This window comes from Neopsephotus bourkii, unplaced genomic scaffold, assembly GCF_033783945.1.
Source record: "Neopsephotus bourkii isolate Nb327-2 ecotype Australia unplaced genomic scaffold, CSIRO-AGI_Nbou_v1 NB_53, whole genome shotgun sequence".
Lineage (NCBI taxonomy): Eukaryota > Metazoa > Chordata > Aves > Psittaciformes > Psittacidae > Neopsephotus > Neopsephotus bourkii.
Window position 1 is genome coordinate 9,144,035 of NW_026900570.1, and position 26,564 is coordinate 9,170,598.

The 26,564-nt window shown below is 37.1% G+C and overlaps 1 protein-coding gene across 16 annotated transcripts in view; it reads left to right on the forward strand.

The window, feature by feature from the left end:
* The window catches only part of PARD3 (par-3 family cell polarity regulator), a 451,495-nt gene that overhangs the window by 292,991 nt on the left and 131,940 nt on the right, over positions 1 to 26,564 (forward strand). For 12 of the 16 annotated variants that reach the window (XM_061349937.1, XM_061350015.1, XM_061349977.1 and 9 more), the window contains 4 exons: positions 3,679 to 3,830; positions 4,844 to 4,888; positions 11,169 to 11,396; positions 17,196 to 17,412. In XM_061349937.1, coding sequence (XP_061205921.1) covers positions 3,679 to 3,830; positions 4,844 to 4,888; positions 11,169 to 11,396; positions 17,196 to 17,412 — 642 coding nt within the window. The remainder of the gene's footprint in view (positions 1 to 3,678; positions 3,831 to 4,843; positions 4,889 to 11,168; positions 11,397 to 17,195; positions 17,413 to 26,564) is intronic. The other 4 variants (XM_061349946.1, XM_061349993.1, XM_061350048.1 and 1 more) reach the window with 2 other exon arrangements.

The window sequence follows — 26,564 nt, forward strand, 5'->3', positions numbered from 1 at the left end:
TTAAGCACTGTTTTAATGATTGTACAAAAGGTAATTTTATTCATCCTCATTTGTGTATGTTTTGGATTATTATTTTTTCCACTTTTTTTAATAATATTTCAGCTCTTCTCTTGGACAAATCATGCCTGTAGTTGAGTCCCCTGAAAAGTCCGTCTGTCTTTTGTAAAAGCTTTTAGAGCTGAGAATTTGAGACGTTTAACTAGACTAGTGCTTGAGGCTGCACATAATAGATTATTTATGAGGGACTTTTTTTTAGCTGAATATGAGCAAAAAACTACAGCATAAAGTAAGAGCCCATTTGAAACTTGCAGGTGCCTTTGCATTTACTTCTGCAGCTTATCGTGCTATTCATATACTTCTTGGAAAATGAAAGTAACAGTAAATAAAATGGGGATTAGATATTTTGGAATTGATCATGCTCAAAACCTTTAAATGTGTATGAGAAATTGTAAAGGTTTTTGGATACAATTGCACTTAAAAGTGTAGATCAGTGCAGCGCCTTACTATCTAATGTATTCTATTTGTAAAAGAGTAAATAGCAGCAGAATTAGATTGTTGCATTAATTTCCTGCTGCTAATGGATGAAGGAAGACTTGTAAAACGAAGGTACATTGTATGATTTTGCTGGAAGGCACAGAGGGTAAAACTAAGAATATGGATGAAGGGTTATCCAAACAAGAATGGCAGCTGTTCTGAATCACAGAAGAAAATGTAAGCTTTTCCAGCTTCACAATATCTCCCTAATCCTTGATGAAAATGTTATGAAAACAAAGGGGCAATAAGACAGGATTAATAAGTGGAATTTTAATAACATTGAGGGTCAGAAGACGGTTACATTCTTTTAAGGATCAGCTGTCATTCCAGAAATCTTATTTGTTAAGTATGCTAGAATATAGTAAATTGTATTTGGCATTGGTTAATGACTCGCACTAAAGTCACCTTCTGTCTTTTATTAATGTAGTTGGAAAATATTAAAATGAGGCATTTTTAGGGGCATTAGTTCCTCCTCTGTGCTCATTGGCTTTTCCAGTTGTGGATCTTCATGGGGGCTTTTGAATACTTTCAGGCAACGTACTGGCATTCAAACTCCTGTAATCTGCTTTTTCCTTAATTACTAAAACACAGTCATGTGTCATTAATAATACAAATAAACCAGGACATGAAAACTGATGACTCTAGATAGGGCTCATATATTAGTACAGTAAAAAGGTCTGAGATGTGATGCCAGAGAACAAGGAATTCTTGGTGCTAAGTAGTGCCTCTAATAGGCAAGGTATTAAGCAAACACAAAGGAATAATCCCCTTAGTAAGTGTGTGTGTGAAGTAGGTGTGATAAGGGTAGGTAAAGGAAGCAGAGAGAAAGTCTCTAAAGGAGATGGTGTGAGTGAAAATGCTGAGATCCAGTCTAGAATTCGTGGTTGCTGACACCATGTCCAGACCTCATTGCTCTCTTTTTTCATCTGAAAAAAGGAGCATGCAGCCAAAACAGTTTTACAAATTCACCCTTTTTGAAGAAAGTGTTACAGGATACATTTTTGTTCAGCAAGATGAAGCCGGTCATCTTTAACCAATGTGAGCTGTGTTAACAGATGTTGATAGAGAAAATTCTCACTTAGTAAAACCACATTTTTCTGGCCTTCAAAGACAGGGTTGACTAGCAGTGAGCCAGAAACTCCTGTGTGGCCTGGGAAAGTCATTTATGTTCTGATTACAAAAGGCGTTGAAACCTTGTAAGTTCAGTTGAGTCATTTGGAGGACGTTTTCAGACTTAGGTGGTTGTTAATCAGCTACATGCTGTAAATTCTAAAGTGTATATTGGCCTTGTCTGTTTTATCTTTCTATCATGTGGAGATAATTTTTCCCTATTTTGTGGGAGTGAATGTGAGGACTAAATAGTTATTTTTGAGTTCAGGCTCTGATTCATCAGAGCTTTTAAGCATATGCTTCAAATGTTGCTAAATTGTGCAGACATCTCTGAAATAGTTGCAGTAATTAAATGTAAAACATTATGAGCCTGAGCCAGAAACATTAAAGTCAAAAGGCACTTGACATTGACTTTATTCATATAAGCTCTGATCCTGCTCTCACTTAAGTATTATATGCCTGTCACACACACATATCTTATTATTTGTAAATCTGTCAGTACTAGGCTGAGTTTCTTCTAGGCGGCTGGTAATGCAGATTGCGATTTTCATCCTTTATAGTACTTGATTCCTTTAGACGCTTTTCCTTACCTCTCTTCACTGTTGTGCCTAATACCCAGGCGTTGATCAAAGACTCTGCTATATATTACAGTACATGGCACAAATAAACATATGCATGCTACAGAATTTGAAAGTATAAGTTGGTTTCTTCAGAAATTCACTATTTGCCTGTTTATCAATAGGCATGTGTCTTATTCGTAGCCCTTAAAGCCTTAAAGTGGAAAATAATACCTTTGAGGTATATTACTGAACACTGACATGTATACATACAGTATTTTGAATGATATTGTTTTCGAGGTTTCATTGACAAGATATTTAGCTTTTTATTTAATTTTTTTTTTTTTACCTTGAAGTACAACAATAATCAGAGGGAGGATTTTGAGGAATCTTTTTTCCTATAGGATAGGTAACAGTGGTGCAAATACTTTTCTCCCCTCAGTATTTTATGCTGTTGATTTCTTTTTGTGCCAGCTGAAGTAGAAATCAATATTCTTTGGGCTTGTCTTCAGGCTTTCTCTAATATTCTCCCCTTTTCCAGGAGCCATAAGATCTTTGTGTGAATTTCCCTTCATATTATTTATTAGCAATATGTAATCTTGCATTTTTTCATTTTTTTTCTTTTTTAACCTGAGTTGTGGCCATGGTGACACATTGCAAGCTTAGGGTTTAGCTTGCACACCAAATTTTACCTGTATTCTTGCATTCGTGATCCTGTCAACATTTGGCCAACATTAATAAATCTATCACCAGCATGCTTCTGATGAAGCACAATGAAACACCGATCACTGCTCACTGAAGATGTGACTCACTCGGCCAAGGTCATGCAAGAAACCTGCAGAAGAGACTGAAGCTCAGTCCACTTATCCCAATTTCTGATTCGGTGGTGCAATCATTGTTATAGATACTTGCACTGTAGAGAAGTGATGAGTAAAAAATCTGTTTGCCTTTCATAGCTAGGTTATAACTAGGAGATGGTATGAAAAAATCAAAACAATTTCGCATATGGAGAAAAATTTTCATATGAAGTCTTTAAGAAGTTTAAAGCTCTGTGGGCTTCAGGCAGGACAGTTTCTATTTATGCTTTACTAAAAACACTCCGTCATGAAGGCAAATCTAGTAATTCACTATTAACAGAATATATTTGTTTCTCATGAAGAAAAAGGAGCTGGTTTATTCTCCATCAAATTATTCCTGTGTTGGGGCTGTGCATTCTGATGGTATATGTATAGTACACCGGATATGTATATCTTTCATTAAAAGTCATAAGTAAAATTCTTGATACTTCTTAACTAGAATTGCTCAATGCAGTAAAACAAATCCATTGTGTGTGTAACTGACTACTTGCAGTGGTTTATTTTAAAATGTGTACTTTATTGTTGGTAGAAGTCACATGCTAAATTAATGCTTTTCTCCACAGAGTGAAAGGTTGCGTGTTCTTGATAAATGTTTGCATGATTTTTTTCCCTTCCTACAGCACTCTTAGTCCAGATGTTGATCCAGTGCTTGCCTTCCAGCGAGAGGGTTTTGGACGCCAGAGCATGTCAGAAAAGCGTACAAAGCAATTTTCAGATGCCAGTCAGTTGGAGTTTGTTAAAACACGAAAATCCAAAAGCATGGATCTAGGTAGTGAGTGATATTTTTTCAATTGTTTTATTTGAACCTGATTTTCATGTTGTAAGTATATAGATTTTGTAATTCCAAACACACTGTTGATGTGCAGTACTACTGCACACAAAGTCTAGTGATTGGGAAGTAAAGTATTAACGTGAGTGGCCAAGTGGCCTGTGTATTGTCTGTACCACTTTGTAAATGCCCATACATTTAAATATAGTAGCTCTCTGGCTGTATGGTTATACATGAGCACCAAAGCTATTTATTAAAATGGAGCTGAAACTGCATAAAATTGTACCACACTGTGGTTCTGGGTAAACAGGGTAATTCTCAGTTCATGATCATAATGCAGTTAGCCTTGAAGACCCTTCATAGTCTCTCAATCTGTCGATGAATTCAGAATTAGAAAATGGGGCTAGTCTGACATCTGCTTGAGACTCAAGTTTTAATATTTATATTAGAAGCCCTATAAAATAGCAGTGGCTGAGACAGGCAGTCAATTAGAATAATTTTAACTGATAAAACGACTGAGAATAAGTAGTCTCTAACAAGCCCATCTTTTTTTCTGCTGTCGAATTGAGATTCTGAAGTGCAGGCTCTAGTAACCTTAAACAGTGACTTTGTTGAAGACACCAAATTCCCTACTCAGAATAATGAAATATAATACAATTCATTCCTTTACAATAATTGTGAATATCTTCACTCCAGTCCCTAATTCACCAACTTTCCCAGGGGACAGTGAGGTTGGTGGTATTGACTTGTCTTGACTAGTTGTGATGTGCTAACGTGTAAATAACATATTGTACCTGCCTGTGATGTGAACATGACTGACATTGCATGAAGGTTACTAGTTTGCTGCCACTTCTACCCAGAATGTTTGCTTACTGTTGCAGTTTATTTGCATGAAGTATGACATTGCTAAGGTCCCCTAACTTGACCAAAAAAATATGCAAAACAAAAGGAATGTTGGATGCATGTGGGGCATGGGCACTAACTGGGCTAACCGTTATACATTTACCTTTTAACAGTAGCTGACGAGACTAAGCTCAGTACAATGGATGACCAGAAAACAGGTAAGAATTGACAGTAAGGCTGTTGCTATAGAAACCTTGGTCAAAGCAGCTTACCACAATTACAGAACTGCCAGTCAAATTGCATGAAAACATGAATATTCCAGTACTTGCATGGCTGCTTTCTATAGCTGTGAAAAATCAAGTCACACAGAAAAAGAAAATTCTCTATAGAGATAAGCATCTAGGGTAGTATGCTCCACCAGGTCATACATGTATGTGAATGTAGGAAGACACCTGTTTATACACTTTGAACTCATAAATATTCACAGTTTGGGTTTTTTTTTGTCCTTTCAAAGATATCTTGGAAAATCTCCTCCCAGGTTCAAGCTCTAATGTACAGAGAGATGATGTAAAAGAGTTGAATATTTGGGTATTACAGTGCTAACACAGTACTTGGAAATAATTATTTTAAGCAGAAAACTGCTACCTTTGCCTTAAGTGGGCATCAGATACATGTTGTGAGTTGGGTATTATTTGTGTGAGTTGATTTGCATTTGGAGCTGAAACCTGAGCATCTCAGCAGAACAAAAGAATATGTAAATAGAATGTTTTTCACATACATTCGATTGTAATGTTTCACACAATGAGAAATAGCTTTCAAAGCATATTTTTATTAGTAATTAAAATAATGCACCAACTGCAATTATGAACCTTTATGATTTATTAATATAAGTTAGCTTTTGACCTTTGGAATTCTATTTTAATTAGGCTAGATGCAGAGGACACCATAACATTACTTAGCTCTAATTGGGAACAATTCACCTTTTTAACCCCAAAATATTATTTATTTACTTTATCATTTGGGGAGTAAGAGAATTTACAGAATTTAGAACTAATAATTCACAACTGCATCTCTGTTTAAGCACACTTTACGAGTAGGGATACTGCAAAGTTGTAAGTGATCAAGTGATAAAATTATAATTTTTATTTAAACAGCTAATACTTTTAGCTCTTAAAATGTTGCAGAATTTGGTCACAGACTTGCAGCTTTATACATTGAGAATGAGTACACAATATTAAAATGTATGGATGTTTTAAAGTATTAAAGCCATTAGAGTGTGAATATATGAGTTGTATTAATGGTTGTGGTAATAATCAATGCTGAGGAACTGCTTTCACCCCTGAACATTATTCACATAAAAAAGAGTTACAGATCAAACTCAAAATTATTGTAAATTATTTCTCATTTTCCTATTAGCCTGCCTATTTGAATGCCATGTGATTAGAATGGTGTAAAACCTGTGTTTTAGTAAAGTACAATGCTTAGATTTTGAACGTGCATAGTGGCTTTGATGGTAGCAATAGGGGGAGGTATTAATCGAGTGTAGTTTTTGTCTATGTGTAACACCTGGATTAAATTCCAAAAAAAGAGACAAGTCAGACAACGTGGGTGAAGGTGCATGACCATAACCATCTGGACTAAGCAGTTATATACTGCGTGTTTAACAAGCCCAGTGGCTGGAAAAAAGGAAAAAAACCTTTTACTGTACTTTAGTTTTATTTATCTGGTATGCTTTTAACCAAGTTTTGTATATAAACACTGGATATCTCCCATTACGGAAGATGGATGTGGTTGTAAAGCAAGCCACTTACTGTAGTTTGCCTTAAAAATCATCTGGTTCTAAGAAGAAAAAATGCTTCAAATGTGTGGTAAACTATGTTTTAATGAATTCTAGAAGCCAGAAAGCTTCAGCATATATTTACTTTAGAAAAAATGAAAACAAACTGTTACAGTTAAAGTTGTACTTAATAGTATTGGCTGAAAAGGAGAGTGTAAAACTCACCAGCCCTAGCTACTGTAATAGTTTTTTAGTTATTTTTCTTTCTATAGTTCATTTGAAGTGCCTAATCCTTGCAGTGTTTACAGATCATCCTGGAGGTTAGAAGTATATTCAGTAGCAATTGAGCATGGCCTATTTATTGAGTCCTGGGCGTACTATAGTTCTAGGTGGTTATTTTTCCAGGTACAGATTGTCAAAATGAAAAATAAATAAAAAATATCAAAGAACATTTATTTAAATAGTTTATTTATTTATTTTTACACAGTGCTTTTATATTAAATTGCTTCATTAAATGCAACCAAAACTGAACTATTATGCAGTTGCGGTTGCTTGCTATATTCCTCCCCTGCTCTTACCAAAACGTTACTTTTTTAGTGTAAGGGAACTAGAAATGGAAATTTATCAGATCTAATGGAGCAGATGATAGTAAATACACTGCTAATGTCATTTAAGAAAGTAGACTTTGTGACTTTGCAAAATTGGTTTGCTCAAATTGAAGAAAGTTTTTGGCATCATTTGCTGGTAGTATTTAACCTAAGAGCTAAAAAAATAATGTTTCAGTAAGAAACAACATTGTCATTTTAAATCACTTGAAGTACTGATGAAAACATTACCTTATAGTCTTTAAAATTATACACGGAAGGAAACATCATATATCCTTTGTCACTGCTTTTTGCCTTTGCAAATCGCCCAGATTTGTGCCACAGTATAATATTGAGAGAAGTGGAAGCACAATCGTCTGTTAAACAGCATGAACACAAGGGAAAAACAAAGGGCTTGGAGCAGGGAGCAACATGTAGGCTTCATGTGATTGTATATGTATTAATGGTCTCATTGGATCTGTACATGCTATGAAGTTACGTGGTGGGGGCTGTCTGCCATGTGAGAGCAGACGCACACACTGCCAGCGCAGTCATGCATGAGCACAGAGTGGTTGCATGGCCTGGAGGGCAAAGCTGAGCTGTGGTCCCCAAGGGCTGGCTGGCTGGGGATGTAGGGATTGGCAGTGCATGTGTGGTGGTCAGGGGATGTGCTCAGGAGGGTAGTGGGAGCATGTTGCAAAGCCATTGGGGGATGGATAGGGGTGCGTGGCATATAAAGTAAAGCTATGTGGCTGAGCAGAGAGCTGCTGTCATACACAGGGATGAATCTACCTCAAAGGATATTTAAAAAAAAATAAAAATTGTTGGTAAGGAAAATTTTGATAAACTTTGAATTTTTAAAACCATAAAAGAGTCTGTTTCATCCCTTGGTTATATAAAGATGCTTTAGGTAGATGTGTCTTTCCTCTTTTTTTTTTTCTTACTTTACATTCTAGTGTCAAAATAGAACTTGTTCTGTGCAGATAACATTTCTGATGATTACCACCAGTGCTGTAAAAGCTACGAGAAAATGCTGACATTTTTGTATTTAGAAAACAAGGTTTTGATGTGACTCATAAATTTTAAACAGAATCTATTTTAAAGAAAGTTTGCTGTTTCTTACCAGATTATGGGTAAACAACTCACTTTCTGACTGGTGAATTCTAGTAATAAATTCTGAACTCAGTTTACAGGGGGGCTTAACTATGTATTTGGAAAATAGTAGACTTGCTATGAAGTGGCCATAGAAGTTAGCAAAGGTATTAAAATATACATAGCTTTATGATCACAGTGCTTAAATTGCTTGCAAAAGGACATTTCCCTCTTTCAGATTCTGCAACCTGTTCACATTTGTGTTCATAGCCACCCAAGTTCAATAAAGATTCCTATAATTTCTGTAATCCATTATTAGTTTTATAGTACTCAAGGAACATTAGGTCATATCCCATCTAACTTTTCCTTTGGGAAAGCACAACTTGCATAAATACAGTTCTCACAAAGATCTGTATTGGGTGGCAAGAAATAGAATGTTTTTTAAATGTTCTTTATGAACATAAATGGGCACATAAATGCCTTTTTATAATTACTGTTTACAAAAAGAGACACTCAGTAATTAGGAAAAGATATATGAGCATCTCATTTAGAAGGTTGCAAAGCAGAATGTGGAATAAGGAAGTTTACAGTAAGTTGCCGTGTAAGAGGATACCCTTTCCTTTTGTATATGAAATTGAATCTGTCAGACAGCTGGTTTATATATGATTGTCCTGTTTCCTCATTATTTTTCTTCAAAGTGTTGCATTCATTTTTCCTGTCTCATGCTTTTAACAAAATGCAATCTTGAAAAGTAAAAAACAAAATCTTATTTTTTGTGTGCTGAAGGCATTAGTGGAGGAATAGCAAATTTTGGTGTATGCTACAAAGTGGACAGTGCTATAGGGCACTATCTAAATTAAATTGAAGTTCTTTTACTTGCTAAAGAGAGTGCCGTGTAAAAGTACTTGCCTTAGAATTCAGCCCATTTTCAGAAGTTTGGTGAACCTGGTCTGCAGTGTGTTTGCACAGCTGGGAAGCTATCAAACCTTCCTTATCCCAGCTGGCTGCTGTTGTTCATCCCAGCAGCTGCGCTGTGCCCCCAAACCATCCTCATGACCCTCAGCCCTCCAAGACGTATGGGCTGTGAGTGAGAGTGTAGCTTCTTCTAGGAGATGCAAGTTCATCAAGATAAAATCTTTATCTGTTGGGGTGTTTATTTCTGGCCGAGGGTCCAAGCAGCGGGACTGGACTGCTGGGGGAGCCAAACTGCAGTTGTGTAGACCGGTGCAAGAGGATTTCTGTTTTGTTTCTATTTACAACTTCATCTTGTCAGTAGGGCAGCTGAAAGAGAATACTTTGACAGCTGCTGTTTGAATTTATTTGATCCGAGGGATTTCAGTTTAATGTAATTGCTCAGACTTTTTAATAGTTGAATAGAAAATGAAAGTGTTTGCTTCCTTGCTCCATCACATACCAAGTTAACAAATGAAATGGAGAAGACCTGCTATGCTGCTATTCTGCATTACTTCTGTAGGTCCAGCAGCCCCCTTTCTCCCCACTCAGTACTGAATAGTGAAAAAAGCTGTTTGTTGTAGTGAAGTAGCAGTTTTCCCCAGTTAAAGATAACTTCACATAGCTTTGTTAAAGAATGGTGACAGATACTGTCCCTCCTAATGTCTACCAGAAAGGGAATCAATTGCAGAGCTTTTTATTATTCTGAGATTAAAAAAAAAAAAATGCAGACATTTCTTTATTGCATTAGTCACACTAGACCTTGCTTACAAATGTATTGTTCATTGGTTTGATACCCCTGAGAGTTCAGTTCTTGATGCTGTCTCTCAGTGGTCTTTCTGTGCCTCTGTCAGATGAGTATACAGGTATCAACTCAGTACCAACCCACCACCTATGACTGCTGTGGTGCCACAACACTCTTCTCTATTTCACTGCATTTAGGTGGAGAAAAAGTGAGGTTTCTGTGTTCTAGGTGAGGCCTCTGGTCTCATAACTTCAGGAAATGTAGTTATGATGATGATGTCTGACCTCATCTTGCTCTCCAGGCCCAAATTCTATGGAAAATCTGGCCATGACTGTACTGCACTTCTGAATAAAATAACTTCAACTAAATGCAGTGATTTCCTCCTCCTGTCCTCCCCCCGGCCTGAAAAATTTCTCCCAGTTTTAACTGTGAGATCTTATTGTGCAATTGTCAGCTGATTTGCACTGTGAGCGTGTGTCTTTAAAAACAGAAGCTAGACATTTAGTCCACAAACCTGAGAAGAAAAGTTGGGATGAGGAAAAGCTTTTGCAGAATACTGTCTGGGCTTTCTTGGCACACCTCCGGGCATGCTGCAGTGGTAAGAGCTGCCCTCAGCCCCAGCTGTAGTGCTGCCCAAACATCGACCTGAAGACTGCCAAGAATGTGTTTCTTTTCCAGCTGAATAACTGGTGTTGTCTGTCTAATTGAGTCCTTTCCACAGATTGTTTTTAAGCAACTTCAAAAAATCCCAGCAAGAGAGCTGATATTTCTGAGAAGCATTTCATTATGAAATTGTTAGCAATTTGATGGAAGTCTTTGAAACTCAATTAAAAGCAAACAACATGTTTCTTGAAGCCAGAAGTCAGGCTACTTTGCAAGACTGTTGCTCTAAACACAGTAGGATTCATGCCCATAATCTGCTCTCTGTTCATCAGTTGCTACGACTGATGAAATTTTCTGCTCAAAGCAAAAATAATTAATAATGTTGTTTGATACCATTAGATATGTATCTCTGCTGGGTTTATGGGCTATGTTTATAAAGCCCTGTGATTACTTTATCATTCAGATTGTTTAAAATAATAGTAATGGATGTTGGTCTCTCTTCACTGACTTGAAAAGGCAGGCATTGCTAATGTTGTCAGTTTTGTTGCCTATGACTTGACATACTCATTCACTACCGAGACCAACAACTCTGTGGAGAATTCCCTACAGATTATTGAGAGATGATGTGAATAATGTTAAGTGTGTCCCCAAAGACTTTCAGGATGGATATGCATAATCAAGCATGCAGTTCTCAATACTAATTCTAATTGCTTTTCTTTTTTTTTCCTCTCCTTTAAATCACTAAGGTTCCCCAACCAGAGATGTGGGGCCTTCATTAGGTCTGAAGAAATCCAGCTCATTAGAAAGTCTGCAGACAGCCGTTGCTGAGGTGACTCTGAATGGTGATATCCCCTTCCACCGCCCGCGCCCACGAATTATCCGAGGACGAGGCTGCAATGAAAGCTTCAGAGCTGCCATAGACAAATCATATGACAAACCTGTAGCAGATGATGATGATGAAGGCATGGAAACTTGTAAGTAAACTATTACTGTACATAAAGAATGTTAACATAGGATAATTCCTTTAGAAAAGGATTAAAAGAAGTAGAAGATAACTTTAGGATTTTAAAAGAATAGAAATAACTTCATCAAATATTTTCCAGGCTTTTTCCCTCCATATGTATTAACAGATTGCAACACTCTGTAGCTTCCTTCCTTTCTAAAATAAGAAAATAGGACTATTAGGAGTGAATTTACTTAAATTTCTCTGAAAATTTTCTGTAAGACACCTAATTAATTTACTAATGTAAATTAGAAAAAATATGCAGAAAGACAAAGAAAACTCTGAATTTATATTACAAAAATATGTGTATCTAACTTTGAAAGAGTGTATCTGTAGATGTACATATCTGGGGGAGGGGAAAGGGAAGAAATCACTGTCCTTTAATTAGAGTGAGTAAGGCTGGCAGATCTAATGCAATACAAAATTAATGATCAGCTATTACCCACCGTAATGGGCATCCATTTACATTTTCAGTTCTTTAACCCGAAATATGACCCAACATGTGGAGAATGTCATTAACATAAAAGAATCACTTCAAAGCTAACCTTATCATTATTGAACTGTGTAAGAATGGGATGGTAAAATAGTATGAATGGTAAATTACCTCAATCAGGGGTTGTATTAAAATCATTGAATTTTTAACCTTCATGTTGTACTACTTTCAACTTGTCACACACCAGCAGAATTTTTTTTAATCAGCCTCCAGCTAGTTAGAAGTTTATGAATGAAGATGGTGGTGGGGAAGGTTGAAATAGTAAAATATTTAGCCTGAATGCTAACAGAAAAAGTTTGAAGAGAGATTTTTTTCACTCTCTGCTTTTTCTAACTTTCTTTCGTTTCAGGAAGTCTGTTTTGTAACAGTCATTCTCTAATAGTCTTTTAGAGGCTACTTGTGTAATCAGTCTTTGATTTTTTTTTTAACTCTTTGATTTAAAAAAAAAAAAAGTCTGCCTCTTTCTTAAAGTGTTCTGAGACTGAAAGGGAGGTCATTTTGCCAGTCACTTTTCTCAAAGGTAGTTACAGGCAGAATTAATTCTGATTCACTTTTCCAGCACCTAGTAATTTCCTGCAGCAGTGAGGCTAAATGCTGGTCTGGTGCTGCTGGCTGTCAATCTATTTCTGGCCAGTGGAAGCACAGGTATGATAAAATGTGTAGTGATCCTACTCATTCTTCCAAACTGCATGTCTATGGGCTTTTCGGACTTAAGACCATGTTTTTCTAAAAGGTCTTGTTTTGTTTGAACCCACTGATAGTAATATCCTGTTTTGAGCCATCAGATATAGAAAGCTTATCCAGATGTTACAGATGGTTTAACTTCATTTGATCAACAATATAGTAAAACTGTTGTCATGAAATGCTTTCTAGGTGAGTATAAGTTTATGAGAATACTGTAAGGGTTTTTGAGCTTGTTGATGCAATGCATAGAAAGTAGCAAGGAACTACTTGGTGGCCTTGTATTCTTTGCATGGGAGTAGCAGAAACCAGACAAAGCCTTCTGACTGAAAACGAAATACCACGGGATGAGTCTGCTGGCATCTCTCTGTATGAAAGAAGTCATCTAGCACTGGTGAAACAAAAGCCATCTCAGTGTCGTAGGAGAGCAAGAGCAAGGATGTTCTCAAATCTCATGGTAAAGAAGGGTGAGAAAGGTGTGACCAAGTGGTGTATGTTGAAGTACTCGTTCTGCAGAGTTATTTGTGTTTTAAGAGCTTTCATATGTTGTAATAGAACATCTGAGAAGTAATACAGAGATTTTCAGTGCCAGGTTAATAGAAGCGTTTAAGTAGCAATGCAGATAGGGTCAGTTGATTGGACAGAATCCAATCCTCAAGGTCTGTCATGTCCTCCTTGTCATGGTGGCCATAAGAGCTTAAGAGCTGGCCTAGCCATTTTGTCTGTCTTTTTAAAAGCGCATCTGTATCTGTGTTAAAACTGAAATCACTGCAGTCTGCTCTACTTTGTGTAAATTACACGTGGCTCTAGGTTCCAGAGAATTTAACAAATATGTTAAGGTGGACAAATTCTGGGCACATATGAATACATAGAAGTCAATTTGACAATCTGGTCCTAACATAACTAATATGCAACTGCTGCCATAACAACCTCACTAAGTTGTTGGGGTTTTTTTTAATTGTATTTAACTATTCCATAATTGTTTTAAATTAAAATGTGGCTTTCTTACATTATAAACCCCAGGCAAACATGTTGGTGGTCAATTTACTGATGCCTTTGGAGTTGGATCCATTTGTCTTTAGCTTTTTTGACCTTTTCTCCTCCAAGTGTTTCAGTGTTAAGAGTGCTTCTTTTTTCCAGACAGTGACCCTCTTTGAGTAGCAAATAATAACACTGCAATGTATTTTATAGAGGAATTCTTAACATGTTGTCCACCCCATGTACAAAAGCCATAAGCATACAGGTAGCATATGTGGCAAAGGGGCTGACTCTCTTCTGAATGTACCTGCTCTTCTTGGAACAACCTGCCAATAAATAATTAAATGTAGGATGTAAGTCAGATAGAAGTGACCAGCTCTGGGGTAACATTTTATAGAATATTTGAGAAGATGTCTGTGTGAGTTTTAATGGCTGTAAAGAAGTAACATTTGTGGAAAGGTGTGGGTGTTTGGCTTTTATAGATCATTTTTCCTACCTTTTCTTGTTGGGTTTCCTCCTTCAACCCCCCCTTAATACTTGAAATAGCTGACTGGAAACAAAATATTTATCTTTAGTGTCTTGAATGAGAACAAGGCATTTGGATAGGGAGAGATAGACAAAGCTTTCTAATCTTTTTCTGAATCTTAATTGCTAGAATCTAGGGCTGTATTAAATATCACAATATGAAGCCTAGAAGCTCAGTGGCAAAATAGCTTCACATTAAGTAGCTTTGATTCCTCATGTGCATCTTTTCCATTTTATGGGCTAATTAGGAGAATAGCTTCATACTACCTGTTTGTGTAGTTCTCCATAGTACAGTATGGTTCATAAAATGGCACTAGTTTTGAGGTTTAATTGACGTTTAAAGTATACTCCAATTTAATTTTTTGGCTTCAGCATCCTGAATGGGGAGGCAGGAGGTTGCAGGAAAGGAAGGAAATAACACCACCAAAACAAATGCATTCTGCGTTTTGCAGTAACCTGATGTCATTACTGCAACTTAAAAATTAGAAGTTTCATTTGTAGCCTGGGCTTGAATTTTAATTGAGCAGCATTTGCATTTGTTCTAAACACTTGCAATTAGGTGTTTGTTAATTGCAGAATGACTGTGCTGCATAAAAGTGAAACAAGTTTCTTCATGTTGAGTCCTTTTAAGAAATCTGGAAATCTGTTTAGTCCAGTACAGACACCAGTGTTTACTCCAGGAAAACAGGCATCCTGGTTCACAGGGCTCAATATAAGCTATGGAGTTAGTTGCAAGCAAACTGTGTATGATAGATAAATATTTATTGTAGCACAAGTGAGGAAAGGAGGCAGTATTCTCTCCATAGAGTATGCAAAATAAATAATAAGAGGAAGCATTGTTATGACAAGTTGTTCAGCAACTCAGCATAGCACAGTACACTTAATACATATTTAGGGTTAATTTAATACGTTGTTGCCTCAGTGTGAACAACTATAGATCAAAATTGACTCATCTTTAAAATTCTAGCAATGAAAGTACCACATAACCATTTTACTTCAGAATTTGTCAGAAATTTAATGCTTTTTTTTTTTTACTAATTATATCCGTTTGCAAGTCCAATCTTTAAATGTCTAGTTGTTTTTTACTGAAGCAGATTGTAGCTATAAATTAACATGCAAAAGAAATTAGCATCTCTATTCTAAAATGGTTTTCCACTACTCTTTTAATAATAACTAAATATCATCCCAGACACTGACTAAGAAACACTGTGACCAAAAAGAGTACAAGTACAGCTGTTAAAGGCATGTATAGGAGAGGCTTATTAATTTTCTAAAATAGAATTACCCAAATACTAGAACTGTACCTACAATTGAGAAGCTTCATCATTCACTTAATATCAGTTCTGGAAACAAGTTAACATGAAATGCCAAGACCGGTCCTCCCTGTCTACCCCTTTCCTCCCCCTTTTTTATTTCCTGATTGTCTTTACTTCATACTACTAGTTGAGTTTCAGAATTAGTTATTAATGTTGAAATTTATCCATTGTGGTGTGTTTTCTTGAAATATACCTTCCAGGGTTGGAGAATATTTATAGAAATCTTGGGGTATTCAGGGAGTAAGTGCTAAGTCTAATGGACAGGTCTGTGTATTGTAAAATTGATGAATAAACAGTGTTTTGCAGGCAAGTATCTGAGAGAGAGAGAGAGAAGAGAGGATATTGAATGGCTTTCAGTCAGTGATTTGTAGACTTTTCAGGTTCAATGAATTACTTGTAAGGTGAATATGAATGATGACTAAGAAAAGAAAGTTGATATTCTATGATTCTACAGTAATCTATGAGAAATTTCTGAAGACTTACATACTACTGCTGGCTGTAGAAGAGTCGCTGAGGCCTAGAAACAGTAATATTGGCAGGAGCAATTATCAGTAGTAGTAAACGTGCTAAACTGAAAAAAATGATTCCTTTTTCCTCCTATAAGGCATAGCCATTTCCAAATCTTACTGAGCACAAAAACAAAAAGAAAAAAAAGTCTTTTCCATAGACTGTGTATATGTAAACCAAGCTTTTTCAACTTCTACTGCCAAGAGTTGTTTGGAGCCTTTGTATTCATTAGAGTTACAGGAGGCAGCACAAAATACGCATCTGTGATCCTAATTTCTGCTTTCAGCTGCCTGTTGGAAAATTGGGAGGTGGTGTATCCCTACTTATGATGTGATGATATAAAATGTTAATGCTCCTGGAAGGTCACAGTTTCTCCAGCCATGCAGTGTATTTTTTGGACTTAAAATTAAGTCAAAATGATTGCAGGATTCTGACCCACAAGCTTGATGTGTTTCTTTTCTTTCTCACTAAGTTACTGAAGGAGTATTCAGGTTTTTAATATATAGTCTCTTTTCCTAATTTTTTTCTCAGATGTTCTGAAATGCATGTGGTCTGTTAAATCTAGCCTTGGGTATATTTTAAAATTCTCTGAGTCTTGGTTTTGGATTAGAAACAGGAAAACTATGTTATCTGCCCTTAAAGGATTTTACTTGTTTCACTGGATAGGATTTCCCCACCCGAACCTCCCGGACTGCCTCATCTCAACCAAGAATAAAAATCATGGTGCATGATGTGTTTTAAACTGCTCCGGGAAATGAAGTAGCATGACAAAACCATTATGCTACTTGCAGCAGAAGAAAAAGTCTATTAAGGCTTGTATTGAGCGTTAACAGTCCTTAATGGCTTTCATATTGTTATGAGAATATTCCTAAGAATTTTCTGACAGAATTTTCTGCTGCACTGCTGTTGCTTCTTCTTTCAGTTATTTCTAAAGCTCTCCTCAACTGATTTAGATACTGTGACAAAAAGGTCCAGCTAACATCACTTTGCTAATCCTCTTTATTAATCCATACATTATTCAGAATACACACAAAGCACAAATCATGTTTTGCAGAGTATTCTATGAAGGTGATTTCCTTGCTTTAAAGAGTTTAATGGTGCAAGTAAACATTCGAGGAGACCCCTACATGAGCTGATACTGATTAAAAGGAAAAAAATATATTGTTGTGCATGTATCCTTCTTCAAAATACATTATGGAATTTACCAAAAAGCCTTCTGACCTTGTTGTTTGTTCTTATCCCACTGATGTTTCTTAATATGTGCTTTCAGTGGAGGAAGACACAGAGGAGAGCTCAAGATCGGGTAGAGAATCTGTGTCCACAGCGAGTGACCAGCCATCCCACTCATTGGAGAGACAGATGAATGGAAGCCAAGATAAAGGTGACAGAAAAAAGGCTGGAAAGGAAAAGAAGAAAGATCGGGATAAAGAGAAGGATAAAATTAAGGCAAAGAAAGGAATGCTGAAAGGCTTAGGGGACATGTTCAGGTAGGTCCTTGCAATCAAATGTAGAATGAATTATAAAAAGAAATTTCATCTTTTAATGACTCATTTATATTGTGACTGTTTGCTGAGGCAATATTTTACTGTACAAATAAGTTCATAATGTATATAGGCTAATCTCTCATTTTTTGAGGTGTTGAGTGGTATCATGAAGGGGAAGCGGCTTAGAATGGAAGGGAACAAGATGGCGGGCAGGCTAAAGGGGCTGCAAAGAAAAAAACGGTTTTAAGCAACAAACTGCTTTGTCTTGGAAAAAGTCTTTGGTGACATCAGAAAACATATCCTTTGACAGGTCAAACTATTTTGGGGTTTGTTTTTTTCTTAAACTGTGCTGTCTCTAATACTGTACCCAAAGCTTGTGTGTTAGTGAGTGTTTTTCTTTGGTCTGCTTTGCTATTAAGACTGTTTGGTATCATGAGGGCATGAGATGAATCGGTTTAGAAACCAGCATGCTCTCTCAAGGAAAAACAGGAACTAAATAAGGCTGTGTGCTTTGAGAACCCACAGTCTAGAGAAGGGGTCAGTGAAAGTCTCGATTTTTATCAAGCACTGAGTATGTTTGAAAGGAGTGGTCTCTCCAGCAGTCATAAGTGATCTGAAAGGAGCAGACTGCTGAGGGACACCCTGCTGTTCTGGGTAAATGGTGAAACATGACAAACACCTTTGATCATTTGTGGGAAAGGATCAGAGAGCAAGAAAATCAGTCTTTCTTTTAGCTAGCTAGAGTAAATAAATGTATTTCCAAGAAAAATAATATTAAAGCAGTGTTTTCTATTGTGTATGCAGTGATTCATTATTTCATTTTGAAGTGAGATAACAGTATTATTTTAAAGGCTAACTAACAATGATTCTGATCTGAAAACACTTAAGTGAGCTTCAGTTACCTTTCATCCTGTTACCTACTTTATACTGTAAAACATTAATTGAACCTATGTTGTAACTACCTAGGTTCTTGAGACTTGTTCAGTGTCTGTGAATCCTATTACAAAATTAGTTAATAGGAAAAATAGTTAATTAGAAATGTTAATTAGGAAAAAAGTAGTTACTAACTAGAAAATATTAGTTATAAAATGTGTTTAGAAAACACAAATTAATACAAGGTTTTTAGCACTTGACACAGAACACCAAAAGAGTCATAGGTGATAGTCTCATATGTCAGGAGGAGAGCACTTCATCCCGATCCCTTGTGAGTCCCACAGGGATGCCCTCATCTTCTGCGTGTTTGACTGCCTAAATTTAAGCCTGGAGCAGAATGTTGCATCCCATGCTGGGGAGGGTGAAAGGTATGAGATACCAAATGCTGACTGTTTTTTTTCTGCAGTCTTTGCCATTTCTATACACCAGAAATAAAAGGTAAAACTGAGGTGCATGATAAAGTCTGTGGTCTGTAAGTAGCTTATTGGATATCACGGATGCTATCTTGAGCTCAGGTACAAAGTGTTTACAGCATCTAGAAAGTTTGGGCAGTTCCTTGGTCCTTAGTTTCCTCCTCCTGTGTAATGTTCCCCATACCCAAAGGGCCAGTGAGATAGCAGCTTCATTTTACAAGCTCTGGGATGTAGGCAAAGGGCTGACTTGGAGGGGGTCCCATCCAAACAGAGAAAACTTACATTTCAGAAAGCCAGCTTGGTGTGGGGCTCATCAGCTCCTCTATGCCCTTCAGTCTTAGAGCCTAATGTCTGATGTTCCTCTGTGGCTTTGAAAGCTCTAGATGGAAATGCATGTGAACGTGAAAATTAATACTATTTTTAATCAGGTGCTCCCAGCTAAATAGGTAGTAACCTCATCTGTATGCTTGATATAACACTTCTGAAATCTTTACTGTAGAAATAACAGTAATTTGACTGATAGGAGGATCTGATGATCACTTTGTTGTTTGCTCTTCGTAACACTCAATGTTTCCTTGAGGTGTTTTTTTCCCTCACTGCCATTTCTGAGTGAACTTTACTTTTCAGTTTCCTCTTAATTAACGTGGGAGCAGTGCTATCTCGACGCAGTTGACTCCTTCTGGATCTGTAAATTAGCTTGCACCTTGTCAGCCCACCAAGAGAGGTGCTTCTGGCAAGCGGGAAAATGCTGATTGAGGGAATTAAGCATTATGCCTTATTTCCACTATGTGCTTGATTTGCTTTGTTGACAGGCTTCTCAATAAAGTTTGAGAGATGGGCTTGATTATGTCTGCAAGATAAGCTACTACTCCTGCCTATAACATGCTTTGTATTTATGTACGTCTGACATATATCATAGATATCAAGTAATCACTGAAAGAAATTGTGAGATGGAAAATAATGATGGCTGTGACATTTAAAATTCAAGCCATGATCAAAGCATAATTGGATGTTTTGGTTCTGTGCAACACTGTGATTTTTTTTGTAGTTCTTTTTCTTTTCTCTTTATTCATTTTTTTTTCTTCCTTTTCAGTGCTCTTATCTTACAATAATCTTTCTTCATTAAATTGCATGGAGAAGAACACTTGTGCAATGAAATTAACTGTTAACTGACACTTTATTCCAATGTCTGTATTTAGCCAAGGGGCGTTTTATTGCCTATATGCAAAGTGGCAGCTCATACGGTGGAGTCTATGCAATGTATAAAAATGAATCTCCTTGCCTTCAGTTAAAATCTCAGGATTTGCTAGTGGGATCTTCATTACTGTACTGTGAAATGGAAACTCCCACTAGAAAACCCCAGGTTACGTTTATCCTTCAGCATCTAGTCATCATTTCCAAGAAATCTGTGTGTGATTCAGATAGCAGGTTAAAATCATAAGTAAATTCGTTAAACACTTCCATTGTTTTACTGCTTGCATCAAACGTAGTAAAGAGGATGGGCATATCCAGGAAGGAGAATTGTAGAATACAGGGTGCAGCCTGCATGGCTCTGACATGCATACCCCCTGTTATTTCTAGAGGACCTTTGCTGACGCTGGGCTGTGGATAGTCTGAAAGTTCACTCTTCTCATGCGACATAAATCTGTCTGAGCATATGTGTGTTTCTTTTTTCAAATTGACATTTCAGGGCAGACAAGAATAATTTATTTACATTTGTCATTTGGCTGAGAAGTCTCTATCTTCACAGATGAATATAAGGAAGAATTTAGCCCATAAAAGTGTCGAACAAAAGTATAGGTATATTGGAGGAGATGCAGGTGCTGTAGAGCTTTGCTTATACCTGAATGCATTTGTTTTACCTGAATAGTTGCATCACTCTTTTCTTATACCTCAGTAGGATCATTTGCCATGTCCTGTGGCTGTAATAACATACCAAATGAGAGGCTGTGTGGTTCCTTCTTCTTCATTACTGGCATTTAGCGGGTACCTGGAGGGCCGCTGCCTGCTGTCAAGTATTTTACTACTTTGTTTCACTACTAAAAACACTTGAGTGGATACGTATTTTGCCATCAGGAATTTTTAAAAATATGTATGCCTCTCCAGGTACAATCTAAAATATGTTTACTAATTTCTGAGTCTGCTTTTGTTTATTTTTAAGTAGAGATTTTGATTCTTGATAAAAGTCAACATGAGAAAACCAAAAATTTGATAAATAAGTAATTGCAGTGCTGCCTTAAGAAAGAGTCTTCACAGTTTCAAAGCGTGCATCTGCAATTAGTGCTGGCAGGGATACATTCATTTGATGGACTTCTACTATTCTTTGACCTTCCTCTCCTGAGAGAGAGAAACTGTATATGCTGCTGCCTTTTCCCATCCTCTTGCTCCTGTCACACACAGGGTATCTTCATTTATGAAAGTGGATCCTCTTAGGATGTAAGATAGGGCGATTTGAGATTGTTCTTATTTGTAGGTTTTGGATGATGATGAAAGACAAGTCTGCTGTGCTGCTGCTGCTCACTTATGAACTGTGTACTTCATTCATGCTTATCCCCAGTGTACAAGCTTGGATAGAATTTCTAGATGGGTGACTGCACTGGTGAAGTGACAGGTCATAGGCAACTGAAGTAGTAGCTTCACCTTTCCCCATCTCAAGCCATATATAATTTTCCTCTATGATCAACCTTGTACCATGATTCTCTAAGACAATGGCATCACTATGGTTATGTCACTTCTGGGGAGAATCAGTTTTGTTTGAAAGAAAGTATACAGCCATGCTCTTAATGGGGTGTTTGTATGGGAGGATTCTCATTGGTAAATTTTATAATAGAAAAATATGTGCAAGTGATCTGTTGCAGGGGAGGATGTGTCTGAGGAATAACATCTTTAGAGGAAACAACTACCAAGATGCTGAGAATGAGGGTTAAAAAGTAGCTCTGGGTTTCGAAATGGTGGAAGGGGAGTAGCAGGGAGACTAAGCTATCTAGTCATGTTTTGCTGGAAATATTGGAGGGACAGTCACTCACTGCCTGATAATAAAAACCTGCTGAAACAAGCAGACCTTTTTTGCAAGTGGATTTGCAAATGCAAGTGGTATGTTTGAGATTATCTGGGGAACTGCCCAGAGGAAGAAAAGACAATGTGGAGGGTATGCACATTGTATCTTAACCTTGAGTTAAGCAAGAAAATATCTGCATTGGTTTTGGAGGTGGCTTATGTAATAGGTGTAATGTAATTTGAAGCAACTGTGGATAAATATGTTACATTTCTACTATAGGAATTAATACGTCAGTCCCACATAAGCATAACTTTTCAGGGGAGAACATAAGCACCATGTATGGAAGCTCATGGAACAAGACAGTATGCTTAAAATTAAACGTGCATAGGTGTTTTTAGTACTAGAGTTGAGTATTTCAAGATCTGGCCTATAATGTTGATGGAGATCTAAATCCGTAACATATGGTAACTGATCTTTAATTCCTCTGTTAACTATTGTAGCACACAGGTGGGTAAGTCGATACACTGGATAGCCAATGCAAATGTAATATTCTTAAATTACCATTAAAATATAATCCTAATTAGATTTAATTACATTTTAAATGATTACTGGGAGCCTTGCACTGTTGTATCTTCCAGTTCAGTGAGAGGAAATAGATAATTCAGTTTGCAACCTTGTTTAGCTGAAATCAGATATACTGTTCTCTTTCTATTTTTTTCCCCACACAGCTGCTTCCAAGGTGCACTGGACATGTCCAGATTCATAAACATATTATTTGTAGCTTTGAATTACACATTTCAACCACATTAGCCATCTGAGACCTCTGGCTGGGCATTTGAGAGAATAACCTACATGGATTACTATTGCTTGTTACATTGCTTACTTGTTTTGCCTATTCTGATTTTCATTGAAGTTTTCTCACCGTAATGTCTATGACAAGATGAAAAGCAAATCACAAGGGTTATACCATTGATTTAGTAATTACCTTTTTTCTCTTTCATTTAATAACAACCTTCAGACTTTTAAGCAGGCATTTGACAAAAAGGTATCTGAGTTGTGTAAAATACTGTCGAATTATACCCTAATCAACAGGACTGACAAATACCTCAAACTCAATAAAATCATAGAATTCTTAATAATAATTCCTAATCAACAGGACTGGCAAATACCTAAAACTCAATAAAATAAAATCTGTAGTTTGATTTTTATCATTCAGTACCTTAAGAAGCAACAATAATGGTATTTTTGTTGGAAGCATGACTAATAGAACTACTTCGTATTGGTGAATGACACTGCTGTATGGACTTAAAACATGGGAACGAGCTCTGAAAGTTAGAAATATTTTTTTCCTTTGTGCTCTGCTGATGGCACAAAACACCATAAATCTTGAGCCTTAGAACATAAAGAAGGAGGTTATTGTGTAAACACCTGTCAGCAGTATCATTTCAAACTTGGAAGCTCATTGCTGGCACACTGAATTGCGCCTGGGTTTGCTAATGTTTGTCTGAGAATGTCGCAGACAGCTTGCACTGCTTGTACTGAGACTTTCATCAGAAACACTAAGCTGGGTCGTTGCTCAGGTAAATGGGATCTGGGGCCATTTGTGCTCTGTCTTTTGCCTGCTACTACTATGAGCCAGCTGGCACAACTATCATTAAGTCCACATCTGCTTCTCCTGCCACCAGCTAGAAAATGTGCAGCTCACTACAATCCTAGATACAGGGTCTGAGCATGATGCCTTTTTAAGCTTCAGATGAGGAGCACAGTCCTCATCCTGGCTGCAAATTGGGTACTGTTAATGGCACTTTATTTTTCTGCTGCTCTGGGCTACTTTGTCCTGATCCATTTTCAAAGTTTCATCCAGCCACTGGGACACACAGAATCAGAAACGCCTTTCAAATGAAATCAGCCATGCAGCAAATTGTCATCTTTGATGCAGACTTGTGAATCTTAGAAATGTCTTTCAAAGCATTTTCATATTCTTCACTTCCTTCTTTCCAATTAAAAGTAAATAAGGGACTGACAGAGATAAGCTTGATTGAAAGTAGCTTTTCTTTTTTGGAAAGGCAAGCTATGCTCCTTCCTTCCTCTCTGCACTTTTTTGCCTTCTTGTTTTCTGCTGTTTGGTGCAATCCATTGCTTTAAGGAAATGTGTGTTCCATTGCCTCTAGCTCCAAACACACTAGCTTTTGACTAAGATGTTATTGGGGTGAGGGGCAAATTTGTATTTCTAAACCAAACTTCACATAATCTGTCAGGGGTTTAAGGAATGCAGCTTCATTAAGTGGTTAGTAAACTCTATGACTTTTAAATGAAACACAGAAAGCAGTGGTATGCGATTGTGTGAAGGAAATTTGAAGTGAGAGATTAACATAATCGTATGTGGCTCTCTAGTTTGTCATTCTGACAGAAAGCAGGGCTTAGCTGTATGTATTCTTAACACTGGATTTTTCCAGAGTAAGTCTGATGAGGGTATACAGTTCAGGGGTTTCACTGTTTTAATTTCTATAGAATCAGGGCTTTCATTTCTAACATCCATAAGTGAGTGTCAGGATGACTTGTTACTAGAGACAAGTTTATAGTGGCTGATAACATATTCTCCCAGTATTCTTCCTCTGCTTGTCAGCAAGTTTAAATGGAGAACCTTTGACACCTACAGCACTATCTCTGCCTGCAAAGCAAGCGAGGGATGCAGGCTGCGTGACAGCTGAGCCCTCTGCCATCCTGCCCAGCGTTCTGCAGCACTTCTCTTCCAGGCCTGCTGGATGAATATAGAATGCAAGTGTCAAGGATGACACCTACTTTATAATCTTTGCAAAGCAAGCCTTTTCAGAGAAGAATTTGTTGACAGTTCAGAGAGTCAAAGTCAATTTCAGTTTTAGCTTGTATAGAAATAGGGTTTTTTTCTTCCACCTGATGTGATAATTAAAGACTAACTAGGCAGTGTGCTAGTCCACAACAAAGTGTGGTAAGTAAATACTGTTTTGAGACGTGAAGGATACATTCAACAAAAACCTATGTTAATGACATTTGTTTCGTTACCTGTTGGAAATGTTCATTCGAAATTTAATTTTCCACTGATAGTACCCATGCATCAGCATACATGAAGGATGCAGCGAATTATGTTTTTAAAACAGTCTTCTTTGAAAATCCTTTTTAAAAACAGGAATAGGAATGTTGTCTTAGATGAAAATTAATGCAAACTGTATATTTTTCTAGCTGAAGATGACATAGGCTATTAAGTCATGGTTACTTGAGGTACTTAAGTTGGCAGCTGCAGGACAGCTGATCCTATTCTAAACGACAAAGCTCCAACTTACTACTGTCTTTCAGTTCCCAGAAGCAGTGATCTGTATTCACAGTGATTTGTCAGGCTGATGTCTCCTGTTAGGATTTCCACATTTCCTACTGTTGTGTAGAGAGATAGTCATTCAAGACAAAATTATAAAGCACTTCAGCGAAAATGGCAAAATGGGCATAACCAGTATGATTTCTGGAATAAGATATACTGGAATAGAAATAGGCTGTGAGCCCCTGCATTTGCCTGAATGTAGTAAGAATATATTGGTTATAAGCTTTGTCCTTGCATTTCCCTGAATGCAGCAAGAAAATAGTGAGTATAAGGCACACAGAGGACATATTTTTGGCTTTTAAGTTCTTGTTTCAGGGAAAAATAAGAGTCACAGAAGTTTTATAGAAAGAATAAGAGAGAAGGAAATATTAGAAACAATGCCAATGGGGTATGTCAGTAGTATCTCCCCCTTTGAACCAATTGTTAACTTCTGGATGGAAATATAGAATTAGGAGGAACTGAAGATATTGAAAATACTGCACTCTTAAGAGTGATTCAGGCAGGAAGGGATCTCTTCTTGGTTCAAATCCTGCTCACAGCACTTCAGCTTCAACATTTCATCAGCTGAATTTCACACCAGTTGAGTTTCAAATATCTCCAAGTATGGAGACTCAGAAGCCTCTTTCAGAAACCTGTTCCAGCGCTTAACCTCTCTCATGGTGAAAAATATTTGTCCTCAGTAAAAGGAGATAGGAACATGATACATCAAATAATCACTGGTACAAAAGTCTGACTCAATCAATATGTACTTATCCTTCTCATGGGGCAAAAAAACTGTGGATGTACAATACATTTGTAATCAAAAAAGTTTAATTTTAAAGTATTTTTGTGATTATGTGATTACCCTCAGGAACGTACTGTCCCCACAGTTCTTGAAAACCAAGAATATGGGAAATAATGCAGTTAAGCATGCATTTGTGACTCTGAACCACCCATTGCATGGTGAGAGTTAAGGATAAAGTTATCTGTAAACAGATTATTTTTACTGTGCTTCGAAGCATCTTACTTTCAATTGTCCTAGACTGTCAACTATTAGGGTATCAAACTTGATTGGCTGATATGATACCTAATAGAAAATACCCAACCAGAGAAGTTGTGGGTGCCGTATCCCTGGAATTGTTCAAGGCCAGGCTAGATAGGGCTTTGAGCAGCCTGGTCTAGTGGAAGATGCCCCTGACTGTGGCAGGGGGGTTGGAACTAGGTGGTCTGTAAGGTCCTTTCCAACCCAAACCTAATGCTATATGATGCTATGAATATTATTTGATACGACCCACTGGGCTTGAAAAGGTGATTATTTTCTGTGCAGTTTAATGTAGGAACATAAGAACACAGCTGCACGGTGTTGAATGATACATAGTAAGTCCCTGTACCGAATACTTTGTTTCTGACAGTGATCAGGAGTAGCTCCCAAGGGTAGGGTGTCAGGACAGGATAACTATAGCAGTATTTCCCAGGTCTG